Source organism: Gobio gobio (assembly GCF_949357685.1).
Source record: "Gobio gobio genome assembly, chromosome: 1".
NCBI classification, from domain to species: Eukaryota; Metazoa; Chordata; class Actinopteri; order Cypriniformes; family Gobionidae; genus Gobio; species Gobio gobio.
In genome coordinates, this window is record NC_137097.1 from 54930977 (window position 1) to 54950998 (window position 20022).

Genomic DNA, 20022 nt, shown 5'->3' on the forward strand with positions numbered 1-20022 from the left:
GGCCTAAAGTGTGCCAAGAAAACATCCCCCACACCATTACACCACCACCACCAGCCTGCACAGTGGTAACAAGGCATGATGGATCCATGTTCTCATTCTGTTTACGCCAAATTCTGACTCTACCATCTGAATGTCTCAACAGAAATCGAGACTCATCAGACCAGGCAACATTTTTCCAGTCTTCAGCTGTCCAATTTTGGTGAGCTTGTGCAAATTGTAGCCTCTTTTTCCTATTTGTAGTGGAGATGAGTGGTACCTTGTGGCGTCTTCTGCTGTTGTAGTCCATCCGCCTCAAGGTTGTGCGTGTTGTGGGTTCACAAATGCTTTGCTGCATACCTTGGTTGTAACGAGTGGTTATTTCAGTCAAAGTTGCTCTTCTATCAGCTTGAATCAGTCGGCTCATTCTCCTCTGACCTCTAGCATCAACAAGGCATTTTCGCCCACAGGACTGCCGCATACTGGATGTTTTTCCCTTTTCACACCATTCTTTGTAAACCCTAGAAACTTTTAGAAACCCTGGTTGTGCGTGAAAATCCCAGTAACTGAGCAGATTGTGAAATACTCAGACCGGCCCGTCTGGCAAAAAATAGCTTAAATCACCTCTCTTTCCCATTCTGACATTCAGTTTGGAGTTCAGGAGATTGTCTTGACCAGGACCACACCCCTAAATGATTAGATAATTGCATTAATGAGAAATTGAACAGGTGTTCCTAATGATCCTTTAGGTGAGTGTATATTGCCAGGTTCAGGGCAGGCAACTGTGTGAACGCCACCATTGCAGAAAGTTTTGTTCACTTCAAGGTCAAGCGCAGATACGCTGTTGTCAAAGGATGTCGGGAGCGGCTGGCCTATTATCAACCCGCCTGCTCCCATCCAAAGTACTCCAGAGTGACCGACCGCTACCGTCTTTGATTTGGAAGTTAACTCTCACGCCGTGAGAATTCTGATCGGTTCACGCGGGAATGCCGTGGGAATGCAGACCTAGTTGCAGGTTTCTCTTTACCACCTCACACAAGCACTCGTCAATATGGGCGTCTATTGTTGTCGTCTCCAGTAGTTTTTTTGCTCCTTCCTATCAGTTTCTTTTTCGACTGTTAAACAACAGCCTGGACGAATTAGTGCACAAAAATGTAAGTGTGAGCTAAGCTACACAAGTAAAATCTAGCTGCACACATACAGTACACGCAAAATTTACATCATGCGCAGTTGCAAACTTTACCCATACCCTATGACTTTAATGTCTTGGATGCCAAGTGTTCATAAATGCAAAGCATGTAATGTTGCTTATTGCTTTTATCTCTTCTCAGGGGCCACAACTGCCCAGCAGGGTCCCAGCAGCAGCAGTCCTCATTACCCCGTCACCAACCAGTTCACCATGGGCGGCCCGGCTATCTCCATGGCATCTCCTATGGCCATCCCCAGCAACACCATGCACTACGGGAGCTAAGGCCAAGGGACGGCCTCTGCATGTCCAATCCCCACCCCCCTACCCCCACCCCTGCAGATCAACCGCAGCCAAATTCAGAATACCAAAACCAGTGCACCAGTCTCTGACCATCACTTTATAGTCTCTCTCTCGCTCTCTCTATATATATAGATATACATGTATACGTATATATATATTCTAAACTCTTTCTTTATCTCACTGGTGTTTTATTCTTACATATCCGTCCCGCGGCCCTATAACGTTAGCGTGTGCAGGCATTCGGCCAGTTCAACACGTCTGAGGTGTGTCATTGTTACTCTTCCACTCCCTAGCCGCACGCAGCGCCTGCTCTAAAACCAGCCACTGGGAGGCAGCACTTGTCTGTAAGCATGCTGAAAAAGCACAAACCAGAGACTCAAGACTCAACGGAAAGGACTCGGGCGCAGAAACGCTGTCGTCGGGACACGTCTTTTTTAATATATAAATGCTTTACAAATGTGCACATGTTCCCCCTTAACTTCATGAGCTCCCACTTTTTTTTTAGCCGCACGTATGCCATCATTGACTGACTATTGATATGAATTTGAGATCCATTACAGGATCTTGCCACTGTTCCTAACAAGTCCAGCTATGTTGAACCTACACTTCACTGTCGGCTTTTTTACGTTTCCAGCAACATCGACTGGCCATCGCATCTCGATTCTCTCAGCATGGGCTTTTGACGGCCACATTGACTCACCTAAATGTTGCGCGACCTCTCATCGCTCACCAGAAGAGATGGACACGTGCTGTAGATGCTCACAGAGTTCATTACGGCTACTAGCACAGTACCGCTGGATCCTGCCTGTAGACAAACATAGCGTAGATAGAGATCGTCTTACTTTTCATTCCATTTCTGACTGTATTTTAATGTAGTGCAGTCCCAGATTTATGTATTTTGCTTGGTGTTCCCTGCGGTGAATTCTGAGTGTGGTTTATCGAGACCGCTTCTGTCAACCCCCCCCCGACTCCAACACGAAGCAAATCTGACTTATAATTGACAGAATGAATCCGCCAATTTATAAGGACATAAAAGGTTTCAGGAATAAATGACCAGCAACAAACCCTCCACTACCAGCCAAGGAGGACGGCGGAGTGCTGGGAAGGACAGTCGGCAACTAGGGGGAAGAAGACAGAAAGACGAATGATATAAACAGTCAGGTCTGTGGACACACACGGACCGCTGCAGCAGGACAACTGTTTGGAATTGCAGTATCCTAGTTTACATCCCTTGAACCTTTATTTTGTCAACTTCTGTGTGTTGTGAGACTCGTTGAGGAAAGGAGGAGATCAAGTGATGCCTGACTAGCTATAACTTTCCTCCTCATTTCCTCTCTCTCCTTCCCTTCCCACACCGAGGGATATGATGAGAACCCCATCAAAGACTTTGAAGTCGTATGCACCGCTTCCAGTCAGGTTTTTTTTTCTGTTCATTTGGTTTGAAATAGCAACTTTCATGAGATCATGAGATGAAAAAAAAAAAACGTGTCTGTTAGTTTGTAGAATTAACTTTTTGTTTTGGTTTCCTTTCACAAAAAAGCTACAGACAAAAAAAGGAGCAAATTAAATGTTGATGGAGAAGTCCCTACGTGTGGCTACTTACAGTAGCATTTGTTGTTTTATGGATGAGTGCGCAAAACGAGTATAAAATCAACCTTGATAGTTGGAGGAATCGTGATCTGGTTAGGTTGTAGATGGCTAAAGATTTTCTGCTTTCCAGTGAAGCAGATCTTGAACAGATTTAAAAAATAATAATAAATTCAGTACACTTTACACTGGTGTTCAGTTTGTTAATATGCATTTGGTATTATGAACTAACAATTCATTTTACAGCATTTATTAATCAATGTAAATGTACATTTCTAAATGTATTAATGTTCATTAATTCATGCGTTTAATATATTGTTCGTTTATACAATGACATTTTGTATAAAATATGAAGAAATTAATATTAACCCAGATAAATGCTTCAAAAAAGTTGTTAGTTCATGCTAGCCATTGTATTAACACACAACATTATTGTAAAGTGTTATACACAATTCTGTAATATCTCATGTTGTTCAACACCCGTGACATTCTAGTTTTGTCTTTTCTGAAACACAAAAAGACAAATTTTGCAGCCTAAGCAAGCTACTCTTTTCCAAATAATTAAAATAGCCAGTACATGAATTTTGTCTGTTCTTAACACAAAGCTGTTTAGAATACTTATTTTAGTCATAGGGGCTAATTTTAATTTCAGCTTGTCAGCTACTGGTCACTGTCCACATTTTTTGTATGAGAAAGAGCAGATTGGACTAGATCAGTTGAAGAAAGTCGTACATGTTTGGAGCAACATGAGGGTTTGGGAATGATGAGAACTATTTGTGGGTGAATGATCCCTTTAAAAAATTGCTAGAGGAGGAGTAAGTGTTGATGAAACTTAAATTTTTGCGCATAGCTATCTTTTAGCCATACAATACAATGGAACTCATTGGGCACCAAACCAGTTACCGACGTTCTTCAAAATCTCTTCCGTTTCACAGAAGAAAAAGTCATATGTGTTTGGAAGCGAGCTCGTTTCTGGTTAAACTACTCATTTTAAAGCTTGACTGTGCACAAGCACAAAGCATACCTCATTAGAAATGTGTGGCCCAAAGTAAGTTTCATATCCATTCATACCAAACAAGCTCAACATTAAAAGGTCCACCCTGACAAGAATGATTTAATCCACAGTGTCATCAAACAGAAAACTGCCCAGGAAAGCAAAATTAAATACTTAAATACATGTACTTCATCTCTCAATTTACAGAGCAATGAGAGAAAGTAGCCTTGAAAGGAGAGCAGTCAGGGTTTATAAGGCAAACCTCAAATCAGTTCAAAGTAATGCAAGATCATTGCTTTTAAATTACTTCAGTTTGAACTGCACAAAACCCAACCAAATTAAAACATAGCAAACGGACAAGTGACCATAACACTAAAGGAAAATAATATCAGGCAGGTCACTTTATGTATTCAAGAAAAATAGTACAAACTAAAGTCATCAGTAAATCATTACTGTGATTTTACTTGAGGGAGGTTATTTCATCTGCTGGGTTAGTTACAGACTGGAAACACTTTCGATGTATTTGCTGGGAATGCATGTGTGCGTCTAGAGTTAGCACGCTTATCAGAACTCTGTTTCGTAACTTTATAGCATATTCCATGTCCTTTGAATCTAAAGACTCTTAGGTTCCCATTCAGTTGGTCATTGATGTTTTCCCACGGTAAGTGCTGTGTGATTTGAGGCTGGGGTAATCTGTTGTCCGGAGTGTGATGATCCTTTGTCCGTTGCCGTTTGGAAAAAGTAGAGCTAAAACGAGAGAAGAAATGTATTAGTTAAATACTAAATCTGAGTGTAACTACCTGGAGAAATAATGAATGGCACTGTAAAATTGGAAGGGGAGTTTGTTTATGCTATACGTATTTCAGTCACTCAAAGGATACACATCCATTCAAAAAGCTTGGGGTCAGTAATATTTTTTTAAATGTTTTTAACAGCATTTTAAAATGTAATTTATTCCTGTGATGTCTAAGCTACATTTTCAGCATCATTACTTCAGGAATTATTCTAATATGCTGATTTGTTGCTCAAGAAATTATTATTATCAATGTTGAAAACAGTTGTGCTGCTTAATATGTGGAAACCACAATAATTTTTTGATGTACAAAATCTTTTGTAACATTGAAAATGTCCTGTCATTTGATCTATTTAATGTGTCCTTGCTGAATAAATTAATTGATACCAAATTCTTTTTTATTTTAAATACTGACCCCAAAACTTATGAATAGTAGTGTATGCCAGATTATAAATCACCTGACCTTAATCAACAGCATCTGTTGTCAATTATCACAGAAAATAATAGGCACTCATCCTTTGGTTTGTAAAAAAGTAACAGACTTGGAAGAAAGCACAAAACATATATTAAAATGTTTATTCACAGTGCTGTCAAACGGTTTCAAATTAAAAGTGTTAGCATAAGACTGGTGTGAAAGAGTCGGTTTATGTGCAAAATAACATGCAATCTCTCAACGCATGCCATAACCAGCGATAAAAGTAAACCTGGCTACTTTAGTTTCATATTCACATATGGATAACAGGAATTATGGTAATGCGTAACCAATAGTTGCTCCTAGAAGCGAGGCCAATTTAAGGAATTTTACAGCTCAGAGAAGAGTAAGGATTATTTTCTGTGATGTAGCGAATTGCTTTTAAGGTGTATATGACCTGGAATATTCATTTGAAGAGTTTCTCTCACCATGCAGCCAACAGCCAGAAGGGCATGAAGTGACACTATAACTGCCATGGTAGCGAAAGCCGTTAGTTTTGTGTCATCGCGAACAGCCGGCCAGAATGTCAGGACCAACACAGAGCCAGAGATCACCATGGCAATGATGATCAACAGCCACTGGAGCCAGTAGTAGGGAATTGTACATAATATCTGAAAACAGAGATCAAGTATGACTTGCTGGGTCTAACATGATGAAGTCTGATCATGTGTTTTTGAACATGATATCAATCTTACCGAGGTAGGGATATAAAGGAAGAGAGAGTAACCATAGACGCACACAGTCTCTAAAAACGTGTAACCGCTGATCTGTCTCTCAACACTTTGACGCCACGTTAGGAAGCCCCAAACTCCTAGAGGCACCAGCCATGCATAAAGGAACACAACGACTGCTGCAATCGAGACTGCAACAGAACAAAACCTTCATTTCGTATATTCATAATCGATTGACAGAAACAAAACTGCTATATGACTCGGTTGTTTTTAATAAATCAATTGAAAAGACTCACATTAGTTAGTACCTCAAATCTGATTGGATGTTCATATATTAATATGTATTAAAAATAAATGTTAATAAAAAGTTATATTTTTGTTCAATATATTTGTAAAGTATATTCAAATGTATTATACTTTATAATTATATTAAAATATATTTGTAAAATTGTTAGGAAATGAGAAGCAGAATCATTCTCTATACATTCCCATCCCTACTGCCCTCTCACCTCTGTGGAATTCAGGTCTGTAGTGATAATTTGTGTTTCCCATATTACTCAGAAAAGTGTAGAGATTTCCACTGATGGCCACTGAGAACACTAGAGTCGCACAGATCCAGAAAGGACCTGACAGAGGAAGGGAAACAATTTTTTGAGTCTCGTGATAATCCAGCAATGCAAAAATACACTCAAATATAAAGAAATAGTTTGAATGTGTTGTGAATAGGTGTTCCGCGTGAATAAAAATAATATGGTACATTACCATAGAGGTCAGGGTTACTTCGAATGTGGTGTTTGACGAAATTCCGCCCTGGCAAAGGCATAACTGAGCCCTTTATCCTATCCAGCACCTACAATAATAAAGATAACAGCACATACAATTACTAGGGCACTCGAGTTGTCGATGTTCACACTTGAGTGTAGAAGCTCCAAGTAGACGGGTTTGGAACGACATGAGGATGAGTAATTAATGACAGAAATTTCATTTTTGGATTAACTAACCCTTGAAATGACCAAGCAACCAGGATCTCACTTTAAAATATTAGTAATTTATCAAGATATGAGATATCAAGACTAAAATGTATAGTTACTACTACTGTATTATGCTGCAGATTTAATTTGGATTTTATTGATTAATTTGGAAAGTGTGAACACAAATTTTTTACAATAACATGTTTGTGGGTCAATTTGCACAGAAGCAGATGTATATTGTTATGTCAGTTTCTCAAAATTCTTTGTTGATGGCATATCAGTTCATGCATATTAATTTAGCTGGGAATCAAACCCACAATCTTGGAATTGCTTTTACACATTTTATAATGTTAACGTTTTTTTTAAATAGTTTTTAAAAAATGTTACGATACTATAAAATGTATAGTTAAATGTGTTAAATACAGATTTAAAAATCCTGTTACATTTTTATAATGTGTGGTTAATGTTAAAGGTTTACTGTTTTTACCCCATAGTGTAATTTTTGTTAAATTATACTGAATGCAGTTAGGGTCAATTTGACCCACATATTATGATCGTACCCAGATTTTTAATTGTTTGGGATTAAAAAGAATGCTAGAAGTAAGAAAACATTGTACCTGCAATGTATCTACGTTGAAGAACGACTGATAGTATTCAAACGTCCAAAAACCACCAGTTTGTTTCTCACCTCCAAGCAACTGTGGGAATAATGAACAAACTGGCTTATACTTTTGACTATAAACTTAGAGGCATGTGAAACAAGCATCTGTTTTGTTCTGCAGCTCACCTCTGATCCCTCTTGCTGGTTTTCTTCATCATCTGACAGGTCAACTTTAACTTCTCCAGAGGAGGCTGCAGCGCTGGGGCTGGATAAACTGAGGGTTGAGGCTCCAGGATTTGAAGACAGGAGATCTGTGGCTTCCTCAAACTCTGGAAACGGGAAGAATAAAGATTAAAGCAGAGAGACAGAGAAACAAGAACAATGTGGCACATATCAGAGGCATAATTACCCTGAAACTTTAAATCATCTGGACTAGCCATGACTGGAGATCACAGGTTCTCTCAGGGAGTTCTCATAAGAATACAATCTGCGAGGGAGGAAAAAAAATGCATAAACATAACAAAATCATTCGACAACCGTCAGCAATAAAATAATATCAGATTTAGACTAATTCACTCACCTGGCTGCTACAATATGGTAACGTTAATCCTATGCCAACGCTGACTCCTTCTGGCAACTTCAACAATCGAGCTTAATTGTTTCAAGGAAGCAGGTTAAAAAAAATACTGTTCCGTCAGCCCGGATGCTATTTAACAATATCCTTTGATCAACTGATATTTAAAACATCATTGACCGATTCGATTGAAGCGAGAATAGACCTGAGACCGTCTTAATAAACAGGGATTTATCGTTATCGTCCCCATATTCCACGTCACCTGCAGGGTTCCGGTGCGTCAAAACATAACCACGTGACCGGAACAAAGCCGGAATTAAAACGGTATATATTTTTTTTACCTGTACATCATTTTTTCAGTATATTGATGGCTCAAAATGAAGGATCGTCAAATCACGTTGTATTACATCTTAGACCAAAAGGGTTTGTATGAAATAAAACCTCTGTGTCCTATTGTTTTTGTTGTTGTAGACTACTTTTATCAAATAAATACTGTTATGTAATAATTAAATACTTTGAAAACATATTTATCAGTACAGACGTATATAAAATGGTCAGAAAATCTTCATGGCGCATAAGAATATTTTCTTGCCAAATTCCACATTCACAGATCCAAATATTCAAAATTATAACGCTGTAAAACATTAGTTAAACAAAACATACTGACAATTAATACCACTCTCCTCTTTTGTTTTAGTATTGGTTTTTATTTATTTGTTTTTTTATGATGGAACGGAAAAGGACATTTTATGTTTCCCCACCGGACCAATAACATTTCACGTGCCGTGCGTCTCGCCATTTTGGCTCTGCAGTTTCATCGTTGCCACCGTTACGTTGGGCCACCATTGTAAACTGACTGCTGAAAGCTCTTCCTGTGCTATATTCACCGTGAACTGTGAACTGTCACAGTTCGTGAGTTCATTTGCTAACATGGCCGCCTCGTGGCTGCTGAAGAGATGGTGCTCCACTGCAGCCACAGTGACAACCAAGGGCACAAGATGGCAAAGAATGATAAACAGTCGCGCCGGTAAGATTAAGCTACGGTTTTTCTTTATTGCTTCTGATATAAGTAGAAATATAGTGTTCATATTAGCGTTAGGTGGTCAATCACGTAAGTCGAATGTACAGTTACCATCTAAATGGACTGCAGTGCAGGCATGTTAATTTTATCTACAGAAATAGAACTGTGTATTAGTTTGCTAATAATTTTTCTGATGGCACTAAGAAGATGCTTCCGTATTGCATGCTTTTTTTATTGCATTGTTTTACGTATAATGTGTGTCAATAGGAAAATTGTATTAGTTGAATTTTAATCAAGATCTGCTATTTGCACTGTGTTCAGCTGTATGGTGCCGTAGTCTTTTAAACGATTACAAGGAGGCTTGTCGTGAGGCAGTTGTAGGGGCCCGGGAGCGACCCCTCAAAGCTTCAGTGTACCTGGGTCTTCTGGGAGGAATGTACGCCTGCTCTTACACCAACCCAGATGATGGCTCTTTTGAGACCAGCCTGCTTGAAACCTCCAACCGCCTGGCTCTCCTGTCACCATGGATACGCAGTGGCACCTCAGATGGACACATCCAGAGCCTTGTGAAACTGCGAAATGAGGGCAAGCTGTGCTATGTCAGTCTGGGCATTGCCTCTTTGACTTATTACACAGACTACAACCCTGAGTCCAGCCTGTATGAGGCGCATTGTTCAGCAATCTCTGTGCCCTGGACAGAGCTGCCAAAACGTGTGCTGGATGTGGGCTTTGCGGGACGCTGGTGGGTGCTTGAAAATAAAATGAAGGATTTTGATATAAATGAGGAGGAGTTCAAACATCTTCCTCCTGCTCTGATGGCAACAGTCCCCCCGTCACCCCAGATAACTGAAATGAACGAAAAGCTTCATCAGGATTCGTGGAAAGCTGTGGTGATGGAGGATGAGAGCAATGAATTAGATAGTATACAAAAAGACATGGTCAAATCTGTTAAATGAAAGGAAAACAACTCAACATAGATAGAACAGACTTTTTGATGAACGTGTTAACTTTGTGTTATCTCACAAATGACCCCAGTGATCGTGCTTTCAAGAATCAGCTGTTGATAAGAAATGAAAAGTAAAAGATATGTTAGTGGAAATCATTATTATAATGTAGTCTGTTACTGCTAAAGTTGATAAGTACATTAAAACATCTGCAGTGAATGCTGACCTTGTTTTATATGACACAATAGCACAACACTACATAAACTGATCAAAGATATGTCTCTGTCAAATTTGTCAAAGTATAGTTCTTTAAACTGTTTATTTTATTTATTTTTGCTATATTTTGTGATAATGGTGGCAATGCATCAAAACATGAATTATAAAAATAAGTATATATATATATATATATATATATATAAAATGTATAAGTATAGTAAAGACTTTAATTTTTTCAACAGCAAAAAAATCTAAATAATTGTTGTTCTTTTGAAATTTCTAGTAAGTACCACAACTGTTTTAAACATTGAGAATAATTTTAAACTTGTTTCTTGAGCGACAAATCAGCATTAGAATGATTTTCTGAAGGTTCATGTGATTGATTGGACAAGATTTTAGACAAATATTATATATATATATATATATATATATATATATATATATATATATATATATATATATATATATATATATATATATATATATATATATATATATAATAATTATTATTTTAATTGTACAAGGATTGTTCAAACAACATTTCAAAGCTGTTGAGGATAATATACACAACAAAGCCAAAGGCTTATTTCCATTGTGGTCTATTTACAAAATGGAAGGACAGATAATATCAACATCAAGTTCAGCATCTCACAATACATCACCTTTAAATGAATGATAAAAAAAAAAAAAAAAACACTTCCTTTCTAAAAACACTTTCAATTATTATCTGCTTTATACAACAAGGGAAATCATTCCAGGTTATAACACTAGTATATAAAAGAGAATTCATCCCCATTCAACTGTTTAATCTAATAAAGGATAAATAGCAGTGCTACTCCCCCTTGTGGAATGACTATGCACATTTCTCACAAGTACATAATACTTTGTCAGGTCCCTTGGAACACTTTTCTTTATTATTTTGAAAGGTCCCATGACATGAAAATTTCACTTTATGAGGTTTTTAACATTAATATGAGTTCCCCTAGTCTGTCTATGATCCCCCCAGTTGCTAGAATTGGAGACGGGTGTAAACCAAGCCCTGGGTATCCTGCTCTGCCTTTGAGAAAACGTAAATTCAGATGCAGGGTTGCCAACTTTTGAGATCAGGTTGGAGTGAGATTTTCTTTTCTTTTTTTTGGGGGGGGGGGGGGGGGGGGTACGTATAATAACGTATATAGGATATGTACGTTATTAACATTTTAAAACTTCCCATTTAAAGAAATCTAGTGTTTGATCATATCAAAATATTTATTAAAATGCAAAACTGCAATACTTTTTTGAGCAACTAGATTAGATACATGTATATTGATTAAAGAGCCATAAAGGCACCAGTGGGTAATGGGATTACAAATGGAAATTATTACTTTTCAAGCCACAAAATGACTCTAATTTGCCTCTTTGAATAAGAATTCTCTAATTCAACCTTATAAATAAGAAAAATATTAGAAGAACAATATTTTAAGTGGTCAGGACCATAATTATTGCACAGATAGTATTTAGTACCAAAATATCTCAAAATATTCAATTAATATTTTTGAACTAAAATATAGAACATTTATTCAATTGAAAAATAGTGAAGGTGTATGGTCACATTTGACCATCAATGTGTATGAGTGTATGAGGGCTAAATACAGGAAAAACATTAACATTAATGTTAACAATGTTGCATCTCCATCACTCTCTATAATAAAACGATCCTGTATGGTTGACGTAATAATCAATGCACACTATGCTGTACTGTTTACCAAAACTTGCTGCAAACACCTGAAGTGGAGCTGTTGTGTATCCAGCCATTCAAATGCATTGACACAGCGCTAGAAGTATTGAGAGCTCCGTGGAGCACGTGACCGCGCGCGCACCCGCGAGATGAGAGAGCATGTCGCATCTCCGTTTTTCAACACTCTGGCTTTAACTGTTATGCCATATTAGCGCCAAAACGCTATTTATTGTTTGAATTTCGCATTAAAACTTAAACAAATCTAAAAGCTTAGACTTTGTTTAATATCAAAAGCAGATTTGGCAGTTTGGCGTGAGATTAAGTTGGGCAGCGTGAGACAGAGCCTGAAAGCGTGAGTGTCACGCCAAATGCGTGAAAGTTGGCAAACCTGCAGATGGGCCAATCTGAAATCTTCCCTATATGTCATTATACGAGGAAATGTTATCTCCCCTTTCTCTGCTTTTCCCGCCCAGAGAATTAGGAGAAAAAGGTTGCAGTTTATTTTTTACATTTAATTCAGTCGCGATGTCAGCACAGGCTTTACTAACAGACTTTTACCATATGGATTCGACAGCACCGCCACAAACAGTGAGTAACAGTGTTCATTAATGCCTGATCTGTGATCAGTGATTTCTGATGTGTAGCTAATCATTCAAGTTCACACAGACTTTCTTTCTAAATCGTTTAATACTGTTTATGTGTCAGTGAATCAAGCCAGTGACTAAACGATCAGCTTCACATTTTTTCTCTTAGTAGCATGAAAACATTGCGATTAAACTACATAGAGCGATCAAAGAACACTCTCTTTATAATGTTCGGAGCTGTCAATCACACGTTGTGAGTGTATCTGCACACTTGCCCAAACTGCCGTTAAAATGAATGACGCTGTACTGTATTCATATCGATATTGTGTTTGCTGTTAGTTGTGGGGAAAGCATTTTGTGAGAGAAATAGTGCTGCAATGACGAGATCACTGCATTCACACAACAAACAGCAAACACAATATCGATATGAATACAGTAAGAGCTTTGTTGACAAACAGAAAGTCTGTGTGCTCAATGCCATTCACTGCAGCCTTTCATGTGATGGGAAAAGATCTAAAACTAATGCTATAATCAACACTTTCACGATTCGATAATCTCGACAGCTGTAATATTATATTAAAAAAACGTAGTAAAAGTATTCAAGGGGTTCAAATGCAAAGATGTCAGCCAATCACAACAGTGGGCGTTTTCACTGAAGTCTCACAGCAGACACGCCCCTTCAAACAGAGCTTTCAAGCCAGAGGGCTAAATCAGGATAGGAAAATGCCTTTTATTTCTAAATTATGACATTTTATGATGTAAAAATCATACTAACAATATAAGTACACCTCCGTAAACATTAAATAATAAAAAGAATCTACATCATGGGACTTTTAAATGGCAACACCAATTTGAGAAAACATACCGTTTTTTCCAATTTTAAAAAACCAAGTTCTCTAAAAGTTCTCTCTTTGTCGTTTAGATGCAACTGGATGTGCTTTCAATAACCTTGCATAACTTATTTTGAGCAGTCTGCAATTTACTTTTGGTTCGTTTTGTACTACCACTAAACCAAAATATTGCAGCATAATCATAATGTGACTGCACTAATGCTCCAGCTAACATTTTTAAAGTTTGAGTGTCCAAAAAAGATGCTTGTCTTGCTAAAAAAAAAAAAAAAAATCCTATTACATATCTTCTGTGACACTGAAGACTGAAGTAATGACGCTGAAAATTCAGCTTTGACATCACAGGAATAAATTACATGCTAAAATAGAAAAGAGTTCTTTCGAATTGTAATAACATTTCACATTACTGTTTTTACTGTAGTTTTGATTGATGAGCATTATAGTTTCTTCGTAGCTAACCAATAATATCTTTGCTGCCTTTTAAAAAGAGTTAATTTAAAAAAGAGTTGGGTTAATTATCTCCATTAATCCCATTACATTTGACCTTCTGTTTCAGTGGCCGACTTTGATTCATTTTCAAGGGAAATCCTCTTTTACATTAATCTCTTTACTCTTCCTCTCTCTGGCTTGTCTTCCTCCATTAGTCTTTCACTCGCTCCCCTATGCAGTCCTTTCTAAGATGGTTGGTATTGATTCACTGGCTCACGGAGCAGCATTCGTCTCTTTTTCTGATTGGTATCTCAGCTCCTGGACAGGATTGTTCATTCGGATTGTGCAGTTCTCCTGCAATAAAGCATGTGAACGCAGCGCTGACCCGTTCATGTCAAACTAGACAAGATCATATTTTCAGTAAAAGGCCAAATAATGAAAGTAAAGGATAGTACACACTTAATGATGAAAAGCACTTAAGATACGCTAATGAAAGTGTAGGAGCCCATTCGAAGACGTTTCTAATAACATAACAGTGGCAGACTGCAGGGGCTTATCTGTGTGTAACTTAACCCTGCTACAGTCAATGTTGAAATAATAATGTCATTAGGGTGCATTTACAAACTGCCTAACAGAAATATTGCATGTCACTCGAGACGAGTATTAATGAGAGAAGACCTATGGCTTGCTTCAGGCAAAGGCTGAACCATCTGAACCATCTGAAATCCTAACGATCCCCTTTTAACTTCTCCACTGTTATAAATGACTCTTACTGTTGTGTATTGAAATGGTCACTTAGCATTATCACACCGCTGTTATCCAATCACTAAAGATTTTCAGCCGGTAGGAGGATGTTGCTTTAGCCTCGGGCAGCGGTATCTGATGTGCCTCAATCCTCATAATGTACTGAAGCACTCTGTCTGTCCATCAGGGTGTCCACAGGGACACAGGCATTGGCTTATTGCTAAAATGGAGGAGCTTTTCTAACAGTGTACAAGACACTCTCAGCTCAGACACACCACTGCTGCATCCCAGTGCTTTTAAGGTGCTGTCCCTGGCCTGTCTTATTGCCTTCAAGCTCACTGAACTGAGATAACTAGGCAGTGGAAAGCAATGGAGTGGAAGCCCACCATGTTTTTCAGGTAGTGTCGCTGCGTTCTTGTTTGCTTTTTACTGGGCTAAATGATGAGGGAGATGAAAAACTGGTACTCGTTCATTTAAACGTTCGTTTTGCCTTTATATTTCATGGATTCTTGCTTCTCAATTGTCAAAAGCAATGTTTTCTCATAACCCCATGACACTAAAATAGCTAATACAATATTTAAGGGATAGTAAATGAAACGTCTGTCATTCTTTACTCACGTTCCAAACCTGTGGGACATTCTTTCTTTTTAGGGAACACATAAGTAATGTCCAAAACTATTGACTTGTATCGTGTGGACAAAAAAAAATGCTGCTTGTTCAAGTTATTTTGTAAAATGAGCTAAAGCAACAATTATGTAAGCAACATTTTGTCACAACTTAATTTCATTATCTTGAGTAAATTTGTAAGTCATTTTTTGGGACTACATGAATCATTTTTGTTGACAATTAACTGGGCAGTTGATCTGTAGTTCCCAGCATGCTTTGCATGAGACTGCATTAGGAGAGGAAATGTTCAAATTAAGTTTAATTGAATGTATTTTTCAGTAAAGAGAAAGGCTTGTTAATGTTTAATGCTCACTTAAGAACAATGGATATTTTGAAGAGTTTCGGTTGTTTTGAGGTTTTGTGGTTGTCATTGTGCTGAAGGAGCTAGGCTACATGATGATCTTCATTATGTCTGTTGCTTCACTCACTGAGCAATAACTGTATACAAAGTAGTATGTAGTAAGAAGTACATACCAGTAATGAGATCAGTTGCTACTTACTTGCTCATCTCATGTTACACATAACAATGTAAACTGTCTTTTTGCAACTGTCTTTTTCATGCTAACATGCTATTGTTATCTAACACAAGAGCATTTAGTTCAGCAAAACATTCTGTTTAAATGAACTTGTTTTAGTCTTGTTGTACTGGCCTAAAGTAACTGTGTGGACTTTTCCTGTATTAAAGTTTAAGTGACACGTGAAGGCCAAGTATGGTAACCCACACTCAGAATTTGTCCTCTGCATTTAACCCATGTTAGTGCACTCACATAAGAAGCAGTGAGGAGTGAACATACACACATATCCAGAGCAGTGAGCAGCCATTTTTGCTGTGGTGCGCTTGTTCATTTAACAAGCTTAACTGAATATTTTTCAGAATATTTTATTTTATGTTCCACAGAAGGAAAGAGAATAAAGGTAAATGATGACATATTTTCAACCCTTGTACTATGTTACAGTCGAGCTCGTTCATCCTTTGATCGACTTGGATCCTCCCCCACCCTCCCCAACCTGTCCTGTATTGACTATCGACTGTCACTCTATCCATATACTCAGCTGCCAATGTCAAACGGATATGGTGGCTGAGGCTGATCAGTGGTCAGTCTGGAAAGGGGGAGCTTGGGGTCAGCGAGGACATGTTGGGAGGGGGTGGGGGTCATGCGTAGGGGTGAGGGAGTCTAGCCATGGCGCTAACCCCAGTGACCACAACAACACCACCCCCTCCCATTATGTCTGATCAATATGTCACTATAAAGAAAGAGAGTATGGAGAGCACGAGGGGGAGGAAAATGTTGAAGGCACAGCGATGCACCAGACACTGGATCCGTCAATGCAGCATCTGAAAGTAGTGTGAGTGTAAGTAGCGTGTCTGTTGGGAAAATAATGCTTTATGCAATTCTTTCCTGACACCACACACATGTCGCTCAGATGATTGCACAGCGTCATGCACATGCTGAGTATCATTTATCTGCCTGTTACGTTTTTGTATGTTCAAGAAATTGTTTTAGGCTTAGGGGATTAAAACACACACACACAGACACATACCAGTAATTCCACACCCGTCGAGATTTCACACGCGTTCAACTTCTACATCAAATAGTAAGTCTAGGTTAGGATAGACCAAGGTTGGAGCATTGATGAATGTCTGCTTGAGCGGCTGGAACAAATCTGTGGCTGCTGGAGACCAGGGCAGATACTTGGGAGTTTTGCGTAGCAGGGAGGTGAGAGGAGCTGATAAGGTGCTGAAGTTTGAGATGAAGAGGGGTGAAAAAAGGCGATAGAAATGAGTGAAACCAAGGAATCATTGGAGTTCCTTTATGATGGTGGTTATGGGCCAGTTTCAGACAGCATCCACCTTCCTCTGGTCCATCTGGATACCTTTGGCATTGATAATATAGCCTAGGACCTGAATAGAGGAGCAATGAAATTCACATTTTTCCAACTTGAGTTGAAGGTGATTCTCCCTCAGCTCTTGGATGACCTGCACAACGTGGAGGCATTGGTCTGCCTCATTACGGGTGTAGATCAGGATGTTGTCGATATAAATGATCACAAAACGATGTAGATACTCCCGAAAAACCTCATTCATGAAGGCCTGGAATATGGAGGATGAGTTTGCTAACCCATACAGCATGACCAATATTCATAGTGCCCTGATGGTGTTATAAAGGCGGTCTTCCATTCATCCCCTCCGTATCTGGATGAGGTTGTAAGTGCTGTGCAGGTCCAACTTGGCGAAAGTGGAAACACCTCTTAGCATCTTGAATGCCGTCGGGACCAGAGGAAAGGAATATTTGTACAATACAGTCTGCTGGTTGAGGGCTCTATAATCGATGCACGGCCGCAAGTCTCGTTCTTAGCCACGAAAAAAAAAATGGATGCGGCATTGGATGTAGAAGGGTAGATGTAGCCCTGACGAAGAGCCTCTTCTACATACTCCTCCATGGCTATAGTCCTCCATTGTTCTGGGATGGATAATGGATACACTCTTCCCTTTGGCAGGGTGGCACCAGGCAGCAATTCAATAGCACAGTCTTATGGCCGATTGAGGTGGTAAACGGGTAACCAGTTGCTTATTGAATACATCCTGGAACACTCCGTACTCACCTGGGTTCTTGACTTGGCACTGTGCTTCAGGACTCTTGATGGTAGTTGCTTGGAGGAACATATCAGATGATTTAGTAGCTAAGATGGGTTGAGATGGAAGTTGTAGACAAGTCTTAAAGCAGTTGTCATTCCATGAGAAAATGTCACCAGAGGTTCCCAGGATGATGTTGGCCGTTGATCCATCCAGCACCACCTTTTCATAATGATTTGCACCAATGCGAAGAATGAGGGATGGAATGCAGTGGGTAATATTACCTTGTCTGAGTGGTTTCCCCGGGCTGGAGTGCACATTCATCTTCTGGCAAGGGATTTGCAGAATGTGGAAACAGTTGATGAAGTCTCTTGAAATGAAGTTTCCCGTAGAGCCAGAGTCAATGTGAGCCTTGAAATGGAATGACTTAACTTGAGTTAAATAGTTATTGTATTTTGCAGTATAGACCAAGACCGATGAAGGTGAGGGAAGAGCAAGGATGAAGATGATGAAGATCAGCAAACAGGATACAGGAAGTCTTGCACATAAGTGAGAGACGAGACCAGACAGCTTAGTGAAGTTGAGTGTGGGCCTATATGCAGATCCTGGTTAATTAGTGATAGGTGTAGGGAATCAGTACTCTGGTGAGTTGGAAAGGAGAGGTGGAGTTGCAGGGTCTGACACTGATGGGGCATGAACTCCACTAGACCCCTGAAGGTGTGCTGTGATATCTGGCCAAGATGTTAGCAGCAAGTCCTGTAATTTGCGAGGTAGGACCTCCATGGATCAGACTGGTACTGTACTGTAGCTGACCACCACGACGCCGGGAGTCCAAGATATCCTGGACCTGGTACGCTGCGCCGTCTTCTAGGAGAAGCGGAGGAGGGGGCTCCGGGGTAACGCCAGGCTCTGGGGAAACAGAAACAGACGGGTGATGAGGTTTAAGAAGTGACACATGGAACATGGGGTGAATCCGGTACTGTGGTGGGAGTTGGAGCTTGTACATGACAGGGTTGATCTGCTGCAGGATGGTGAAGGGGCCAACGAATCTGGGACTCAACTTCTTGCACTGCAGACGCAGTCTGATGTCCCGGGTTGACAGCCAGACCTTCTGCCCAACCTGGAACGTGGGAGTCTTTAAGCAGCGAAGGTCGGCTTTCCTCCTGCGTCTGCGAAGGCCCCGCTGAAGCTGATGGTGTGCAGAGTACCAGACCCTCTCACTCTCCCGGGAACCAGTAGTCGACTGCAGGGACATCGGAGGGCTCCCCTGACCAAGGGAAGAGGGGAGGTTGATAGCCAAATACACACTGGAATGGGGTGAGACTGGTGGTAGGCTGGCGGAGTGAATTCTGTGCGTACTCGGCCCATCCAAGGAACTGGTTCCAGGAGTCCTGGTAGCCGTGACAGAAGGTATGGAGGAAACGGCCAATCTCCTGAATCTTGCGTTCCGTCTGCCCGTTCGTTTGAGGATGGTATCCTGACGAGAGGTCACACCTAGGAGGGAGAAAAAGGCCTTCCATACCCTGGATATGAACTGGGGACCCCTGTCCGATACAATGTCTTCAGGGATACCATAGTAGCGGAAGATGTGATTGAACATTAACTCTGCGGTTTCCATGGCAGTGGGTAATCCTCGTAGTGGGAGAAGGCAGCAGGACTTTGAGAAACGGTCAACCACTATGAGGACGCAGGTATAGTTATCCGAGTCTGGGAGATCCGTGAAGAAATCCACTCCTAGGTGTGACCAGGGGCGGTTGGGAACGGGCCGAGGATGGAGCTTTCCAGCAGGCAGATGACGTGGGCTCTTGGACATGGCACATTCCCTACATCCCTGCACGTACCTTCTGACATCTGATGTCATCTGTGGCCACCAGAAGCGTTGACGTAGCAGTGAGAGGGTTTCATTGACCCCGGGGTGACCAGTGCCCAGTGACGTGTGGGAGGAGTGGATGAGAGTACGTCGTGAACGGGTGATAAACTGCAAGCCTGGGGGGCAACCCGGCGGGACGTTGGTGGAGGCAGTGGCTGAGGGCATGGTTTTTTCAGACCAGGTAATGGGACTGACGAACAGTTGGGTTGGGAGAATGGGCTCAGTCTCTTCGGGTCTTTCTTCGGGGCTATGGATGCGGGAAGGGCGTCCACCTTGATGT

General features: G+C 40.1%; 3 protein-coding genes across 14 annotated transcripts in view; 2 read left to right on the plus strand and 1 right to left on the minus strand.

Moving 5' to 3' along the window:
* Positions 1–4381, plus strand: part of carm1 (coactivator-associated arginine methyltransferase 1) — a 25019-nt gene extending 20638 nt beyond the window's left edge. For 6 of the 12 annotated variants that reach the window (XM_079830259.1, XM_079830260.1, XM_079830253.1 and 3 more), the window contains one exon: positions 1308–3247. In XM_079830259.1, coding sequence (XP_079686385.1) covers positions 1308–1447 — 140 coding nt within the window. In that variant the 3' untranslated portion in view covers positions 1448–3247. Of the gene's footprint in view, positions 1–142; positions 200–1307 lie in introns of all 12 variants that reach the window. The other 6 variants (XM_079830254.1, XM_079830250.1, XM_079830255.1 and 3 more) reach the window with 3 other exon arrangements.
* Positions 3239–8417, minus strand: yipf2 (Yip1 domain family, member 2). Its single transcript, XM_079830795.1, has 9 exons — positions 8135–8417; positions 7964–8041; positions 7741–7883; positions 7571–7651; positions 6745–6832; positions 6492–6608; positions 6007–6173; positions 5740–5922; positions 3239–4793 (listed from the first exon to the last, which is right to left on the minus strand). Exons 2-9 carry the CDS (start codon positions 7992–7994, stop codon positions 4689–4691), a joined length of 915 nt encoding a protein of 304 aa, XP_079686921.1. The 5' UTR covers positions 7995–8041; positions 8135–8417; the 3' UTR covers positions 3239–4688.
* Positions 8418–9042: 625 nt separating this feature from the next.
* Positions 9043–10363, plus strand: timm29 (translocase of inner mitochondrial membrane 29). Its single transcript, XM_079830813.1, has 2 exons — positions 9043–9155; positions 9471–10363. Exons 1-2 carry the CDS (start codon positions 9059–9061, stop codon positions 10103–10105), a joined length of 732 nt encoding a protein of 243 aa, XP_079686939.1. The 5' UTR covers positions 9043–9058; the 3' UTR covers positions 10106–10363.
* Positions 10364–20022: the final 9659 nt, after the last annotated feature.

Bases quoted from the DNA above. Each gene is read 5' to 3' on its own strand.
- yipf2 (XM_079830795.1), bottom strand. From the start codon at position 7,994: ATGGCTAGTCCAGATGATTTAAAGTTTCAGG. The intron at 7,652-7,740 runs GTGAGCTGCAGA...TTATTCCCACAG, and splicing joins ACCAGCAAGAGGGATCAGAG to TTGCTTGGAGGTGAGAAACA. The intron at 5,923-6,006 runs GTAAGATTGATA...CTCTGTTTTCAG, and splicing joins TCCTTTATATCCCTACCTCG to ATATTATGTACAATTCCCTA.
- timm29 (XM_079830813.1), top strand. From the start codon at position 9,059: ATGGCCGCCTCGTGGCTGCTGAAGAGATGGTGCTCCACTGCAGCCACA. The intron at 9,156-9,470 runs GTAAGATTAAGC...CACTGTGTTCAG, and splicing joins AATGATAAACAGTCGCGCCG to CTGTATGGTGCCGTAGTCTT.